The sequence below is a fragment of the Microtus pennsylvanicus genome, chromosome 4, assembly GCF_037038515.1.
Source record: "Microtus pennsylvanicus isolate mMicPen1 chromosome 4, mMicPen1.hap1, whole genome shotgun sequence".
NCBI classification, from domain to species: Eukaryota; Metazoa; Chordata; class Mammalia; order Rodentia; family Cricetidae; genus Microtus; species Microtus pennsylvanicus.
This window is the reverse complement of record NC_134582.1, coordinates 68,191,040-68,198,356: the sequence shown is the minus strand read 5'-3', so window position 1 is coordinate 68,198,356 and position 7,317 is coordinate 68,191,040. Positions and strand designations below refer to the sequence as shown.

The following is a 7,317-nucleotide window of genomic DNA, read 5'->3' as shown; positions in this document are numbered from 1 at the left end:
TTGTTTTTCTGTTTTGTTTACATTCTTTTCATTGCTGTGTATGACCCATACACTGCTATTAGTCTGTGGAGGAGTCATTGCTTTTTCTGTGAGGTGACGAGGGAAAGGGGAGAAGGGAGCAGCTTTCATAACCTATTCCTTCAGTGAAACCAAACCAGTAGCAAGATGTTGTGGTTTAAGAGTATATAGTCCACAGAAGACAAGTAATAACAAACAGGACCCAGGGTTCTGATCCCAGTTCATACCCCTAGGAGGCATCTGAAAAGCTGCCGCAGGGCAGAGGGTTAGGAAAAGGCAAAGGCAGAAAAGGCAAGGCTTGATTTAACAGCGTCTGCTGTAAGTATTCTGTTGCCCAAATGCTCGACTTCACCTTTGCAACACAGCGAGTCGATCTCCTTGCACATCTAGGTTCTTGACCCTAGAGAAATGCTTGAAAACAATAGCACACAAATTTAATTTCCATCTTAAGTTCCCAAGGACTCAGAAGAGTCTGAATCCTCTCTGAAGCATTAGATACCAGCCAAGTCCCAAGTTCACCTGTGGTGTTGATGTCCAACTATGCAGGTTTTGCCCCGCCCACTCCTCTAGGGTTTGTAGTCCCTTAAGTCCTCACGTCTGTGATGTTTGTAGGTTTTGCCCCGCCCACTCCTCTAGGACTAACTCTGTAGTCCCTGTGACCTCACGTCTGTGATCTTTGTCCCTCATCTGGGCATCGTTTCCTTTCATCCTTTCAGAATCCTCTTAGAAACACCAACGAGGAATTCCACGTTCTGAGTTCAGCTGACAGTGGTGGCAAGCAACCGTAAGTCTGGTTACTGGGCAGGCTGAGGCAGGAGAATCGCTTGAATTCACAAGTTCAGAATCATTTCGGGCAACATAGTGATATTATTGTCACAAGAAAGAAAGAAAAGGAGGAAGGAAGGAAGGGAGGGAGGGAGGGAGGGAGGGAGGGAGGGAGGGAGGGAGGGAGGGAAAAGAAAGAAATAAATCCTGGGTTCATCTTATTATTTCCATTTAAAATAAAATCCTATCCAAAATGAAACCAATAAAGGTTCCCAAACCAAAACACAAACAAACAAAACTCAGAGGAACAAATGAATCAATTACCTCAATTTTTCCAGTATAATAAAGACTTGGGAGTGAGGAATTGAGATAAAGACTGGAGAGCTTACTGGTTAACCCTTTCTCCACGTATTTCCCCATCTACCAGCCCAAGAAGTACCCGGAAGCCTCTCTTCTCTCTTCCTGTCCCTCTCTAACAGACATCCTCAGTCCTTCAACAACTCTAAGCTAATCCTGGTCATCAATCGCTATGTCCTTTGATTAAAATTTCCTTTATTGGCACGTGGTATGACTGTACGAACAATTCTCCTGCAATTAACACTCTCATTGGCAAGTGATTTAATTTCTTGAAGCATCATCTCTCTGGGTTAAAACTGCAGGTTTGCAGGAGTGTGGCCATGTGTGCTGTCTTTGCATTTAAAAGCATCTGCTCAGAATTAATTTAAACTCATAAACTGAAACTTGAAAACTGCCTTTCTCTCCCCCTGCAAAATCTCGTTTTTATTACTTTTGCAGTGTCTAGGCTTGTAGGAGTGGACGCTTGCTTGTAATACATCACCTTTAGAGAGACGGCCTTGGTAACAGGCACTGTCTTTAGACACAAAGGCTTTATCTAATTTTTTTTAAAGCACTGGGAAAACACTCACCACACTTTAACATCAAAAGTTTTTTCTTCGTGTTTGTTTTCATTTGAGACAGGCTTTCGTATCCCATGCTGGTATGGAGTTTGCTGTGTACCTGAAGATGACTTTGAACCTCTGATCTCCTGCCCCACCTCCTGAGTGTTGGTATTATAGACATGTGCCACCACACCCCATTCCATGCAGTTCTGGGGAGGAACCCAGGCAGAGACCCAGCTGAACTACATCTCCAGCCTGACAAGGCGTTTTGTTTTGTTGTGTGGTATATGTATGTGTGCCGTGTGTGTGTATGTGTGCCCGTGTGTGCCCGTGTGTGTATGCTCTTTTGTGTGTGCATGTGGAAACCACAGGTTGATTTTGGATGTCTTCCTTTATCACCCTTCATTTAATTTATTGAGACAGGGTTCTCCCTGAATGTGGAGCTCCCCATTTCAACTAGACTAACAAGCCAGTGAACCCTAGGTGTTCTGGCTCCGCACCCCTCCCCAACCCCTGTGCGGGATGTTGGGGTTTTACTCGGGAGCTGGTGATCTGAACTCGGGTCTTCATACTTGACTTCATATTTTTAAACAATGGTTGGGTGGTAAGAGTTCTTTGTTCTGGCTATGGGTGCTTTGTGAGACAGCTGTTCCTGAGATACCTTTACCTTTCTTTGATTGGTAAGAGTTCTTTGTTCTGGCTATGGGTGCTTTGTGAGACAGCTGTTCCTGAAACACCTTTACCTCTCTTTGGGTAGAGGTGTCCTGTGAAAAGCAGAGGTTTTCAAATTTAATAAGGTTCCTTTGTTTTGTACTTTTGCTATATCTAAGAATATTTTCCTTATGTTTTCTTTCATAGTTGTGGCTTGCATCCTTCGAGTTGTGTGTGGCATGAGGGGAGTCCATCTTCTTGCACGTGGATATCCGTTTGGGCAAGCACCTTTCATTGACGGGATTCTTTTCTCACACAATGGTCTTAGTATCCTGTTGAAAACCAAGTGACCATGACTTAAGGGTTTATTTATAGACTCTCAATTGTATTAATTGATCTCTGTGTTTATCCTGTGGACAGTAACACAGTCTTGATCACTGTCACTTTGTTTTAAATCTGAAGTCAAGAAGAGAATCCTATACTTTGTTGTATTTTGAATCATTATGACCACTCTGGGCCACCTGCATTTTTGTAAGAATTTTAGGATCCTTACATCAGTTTCTGAAAAAAAGGCAAGAAAAACAGAAACAACAAAAAATCAAACAAAACTGCTATTTTGATAGGTATTGTATTCAATCTTAGCCTGCTGTGTGGAGTATTGCCACTCTGATGCTTTATATACCAACCTAAGTATAGATAGTGCTTTACAGATAGTCCCCAACCTAAGTATAGATAGTGCTTTACAGATAGTCCCCAACCTAAGTATAGATAGTGCTTTACAGATAGTCCCCAACCTAAGTATAGATAGTGCTTTACAGATAGTCCCCCAAATCAGTGATGTATTGTTGTGAAGCTTATTTTGGTTGTCACCTGGACACACCTGGGAAGAGAGAGCCTCAACTGAAGAACCGCCTGAAGCACGTTGGCCTGTGGGGCATTTTTTTTTCTAATTGATCAAGTGTTGGAGACAGCACACTCTGCCATTATGGTTTATTTATTATTATTTTGTGATGGGGTTTGTTATGTAGCCTGATCCACAGCCTCAGCCTTCCATAGCTCTGGATTGCAATGTGGGCCACCAAGTCCGGCTTAGGACTCTGATTCCGTTCGCCATCACCGCCCCCGCGATGTATTTGCCTGAATATTTCCAGGATACAGAGCTCTACAATTGAAATAGTTGAGGCAAATCATATGCATACTGGAGTTATTTACAATAGACGCAAAGAATTCTTTCTTTAGTTAAAACCGTCGCGCCTGGACGGCAGGGTTTCAGCCTAGGAATTTGTGGGGGAGGGGCAGGGATACTCAGGCCACGGCACCTCTCCTGTGCCAGTTTGTCCCCGTCTCTGTATCCAGACCGAGCGGTGTTCTCACGTCTTGCCTCTTTCCCGCTCTCCAGTCTTCAAAGCCTTAGTCCTGTTCATCTGGGACACTTAAAGTCCTTGAGCATACTGACTTTCCCAGCAATGGCACCTCCTCTAACAGCTTAGAGGGCCTATTGTGGACACAGTGCTGGAAAGTGGCCAAGTTTCCACCGCGAGTGAGTAGTACCTGGACTTCTAAAGGATTTCCCCGAGGTACCGTTCTAGCTCGGCTAACCACAGCGCACACCACAGGATTGTGGTTTGGATGTGTACTTGCCACCACTGCTAATTCAGTGAGAGCCTTTAATCCCTGGCTCCGCACGTAGCTTGTAGCGGCGAAGCAGAAGAATGGACTCAGATCAATGCTCGCCTGGAAACTGGAAACGTCTTTGACAAAAGTTCTACAGGCAGAGGTAGTTTCCTGCAAGCCTCCCAGAAGCTGGGAGACCTTGAATATTTGGAAAGACTGCTTTGATTTCTGACCTAGATGTTAGGACAGTCGGAGCACCCTTGCTGGTGTCCTGACTTTGAGCAGTTGGGGAGAAAGTTTGCAGCCCACAGAGTCCACACTTTTTGGTTCCTGATCGCTCGGGTGCCTTAAGCAGCAGCAGGTTCCGCAATCCCGGAGCCGCGCCTACGCGGCGGGATCAGCGCGTGGACAGAAGGGCGCGGCCCTGGGCGCCTCCCACATCCCGGGGCTACCCAGGAGCGCGGAGAGTGGCAGCAGCCTACTTTACGGTGCCACGCCATGTACAGGCAGGAGACCCAGCGCCACGGGATGGCGGTGGCTCCAGCCTGGGCACCGCGATCCTCACCGCCGCTGCTTACGCTATTGCTATTGCTGCTGCTGGGGATGTCGCCCTGCAGCAGTATGGTGGCTCAGGACCCTCGGGCGGCCGCGCTCAGCCTGCACCCACCCTACTTCAATCTGGCCCAGGCGGCAAGGATCTGGGCCACCGCTACCTGCGGAGAGCGGGGTCCGGAGGTCGCAAGGCCTCGGCCGGAGCTTTATTGCAAATTGGTGGGCGGCCCAACCGCACAGGGCAGTGGCCACACTATCCAGGTATGGTCCCCACGGGTAGCGGCAATTGGGTCGAAAGTTGTGACTAGCTCTCTACACGGGCCTGTCACTGTGGCCAAAGGATGGATCTTCTTTTCCTTACACGAGCTAATGACCTCAAGTGACAGGGCCGGACTCTTTCCAAGGCCAGACTGGCGGGGGACCCTGTGACCTGGGCGCCGAGCTCTTGGTATGAGCCAGGTGGAGCTCCACCCTGGTGGCATGCCATCCTAGGTGGGGAGGGCAAAGCGAGGGTGAGTGAAAGGTATGGTCAGGTTCCAGCTTGTAGAGGAAGCTCGAGGCTTCATAGCAAAATATCCATCACCCAGACGGCGCCGGGCCAGCACGGGGCTGACCCTGGGCTTTAGAGGAGGCTGTCTGTCAGACTTCTAGGTTTTGGAACCTTATACCTAGGAAACTTTGGTAGCATTTCCGGTTGTATCTGTAGCACTACTTCAGTGTCATCAAAGATTCGCTTCATCTGATGCGCCAACCAGAGGTCGGGGCGGGTGGGGGCGGCAATGAGACCTTCAGAGGACAGAAACAGACAGGGCACTCTGGCAGGGAACACCTGGTGGAGATGAGGGTGCATGCGGTTGGTGCTGCTTTACCAACACCCGGGACTGTGTTAGCCTCTCACACCAGGCTCTCATCGTGGACTGGGAGGTACAAAAAAGAAGGAGGCTAAGAAACAACATTTTACCCTAGGCTGGATGTGAGCGCTAGAATCCAGTTCTAAGTTCAAATCCTTGCTCCTGGAAGGGCTGCTGAGAAGAGAAATATCGCCAGAAGAGAGAGTAATTTTGGAGCTTAGAGTGTCTGGGTCAGTGTGTTAGAAGAGTCTTGACTGGAATCCCCATTAATGATAGGTAGTTGAATGTGCCATGTGGTAGATGCGAATTTATGTATAAATTGTATGCATGTGTGAATATCCTAACATACTGTACGTATCTCTCACTACATGGAAAGAAAAAAATTGAAAAGATAAGCCAATGATAAAACACTTTTTTAACCACATAGTGTAAATATGCCAATAGGGAAATAGAAGATAATGATGATGAAGGCACTTTTAATTTTCTCCAACAGCCGCCAGTCATTTTTGCTTTAATTATTTGTTATTGTGGATAATTAGACATGTGCACAAATGTAATTGTGGAGTTCCTTCTGACACATTTAGTTTGGTACTTGTTGCACAACGGCTCCAAATTGGTCTTAGAGTTAGTAGATCTGAAAGATTTCTGAAGAGATAAAGGCTCATGCTGAGGATATAGCCCAGTGGTAGAGAGCTTGCCTAGCATGTAGGAGACCCCAGGTTCTAGTCCAGTACTAAACACAAACAGAAAACCAAAACAGCACTCAGGCTGCAAGGCATGGAGGTACATACCTGAATTCCAGCACTGGAGGGCCTGGGGCAGGAGGACTGAGAAACTGAGGTTGATCTAGCCGACAAGACAAGTTCAAGACCAGCCTGAGCTATATAGTGGAAATTTGTGTGGAAAAAAATGATGAAATTTTTATGGTATTGGAACCAGTTTCAGGATGCACGAGCAGCTCACAGACCACCTCAAGGGCATCTTCTCATACGCTCCTTCCTACTTAGAACACAGACTAAGAAGCCAGCATGGAAAATGGCGCGAGGTCGTGACACATGCTTGCTGAAGAATGCGCAGCGGTGGGGGGTGGGGCTGGGTCACCGGCCTCAACTGCTCTTACATTTGGAAGCGCTGTATTAGAGTACTGCACTGCAGGCCAAAGGAACATGTTTTCACGTAAAAAACAGGATTCTGAGAGACAGAGCAGCCCACCAAGTCGGTGCTGTGCGGCAGGCTTCTTGCTGCCTGCACTCACTCAGAGTTCACCCAGGTTTTTCTCCCAGTAAAGCTTGGCTAGTCGTTGCTCCTCTTTATGCTGCGGTCGTCATTTTCTACAGAGGAAAGTCAGACCAACTGTTCAAAAAGCACTGACAGTTTTCTTTTGGAAAAAGTTAAAATACATTAGAAGAATTTGTTTCCACATTTAAATAAATGAACATATGAAACTTTTAAAGTTAATGAATTTCTGGCTTTGCCACAGAGAGGCCCACATTCCAAACATCTGCCATTCAGAATGCTTTCTCCTCCACAAGACTTGTATTTTCTTAGAAAAGTGTTTACTTTCCACACATTGTTGAGTCCTACTTTAATGAAATAGAGGGTCTGCCTTTATTAGTCTGTAAACATCAAGTCACTGTCCCATAGGTTCCTGCTGGCAGTCAGTTGTCATCCCAGAGAGAGTCAGCAAATTTGGAAATTTTGGGGAAAATCCATGTAACTCTTCCTTCAAAAAGTGTTTTATTGTTGCATATTAATTTTACAAGACAATGGGCTTCAATGCTCCCACCCGCCAGTGGTGTCCATATACTGGTCACTGACCTTTCCCTTTCCTTCTCTCCCCTCCCCTGACTCCCTTTTCTAATAGTTCAACTATTTTCCTGGCTTTTCTTAAAACTTAGATTCTGCACATGAGGAAGGATACAGGACATCTTCTTTCTCCTTCTGGCTCATTTTATTTATGACCCCAA

At 46.4% G+C, this 7,317-nt stretch overlaps 1 protein-coding gene across 1 annotated transcript in view; it reads left to right on the top strand.

Moving 5' to 3' along the window:
• The first annotated feature begins 4,447 nt into the window (after positions 1–4,447).
• Lama3 (laminin subunit alpha 3) overlaps positions 4,448–7,317 on the top strand; it is a 224,241-nt gene continuing 221,371 nt past the window's right edge. Inside the window, exon 1 of the mRNA XM_075969274.1 lies at positions 4,448–4,760. Coding sequence (XP_075825389.1) covers positions 4,476–4,760 — 285 coding nt within the window. The 5' untranslated portion in view covers positions 4,448–4,475. The remainder of the gene's footprint in view (positions 4,761–7,317) is intronic.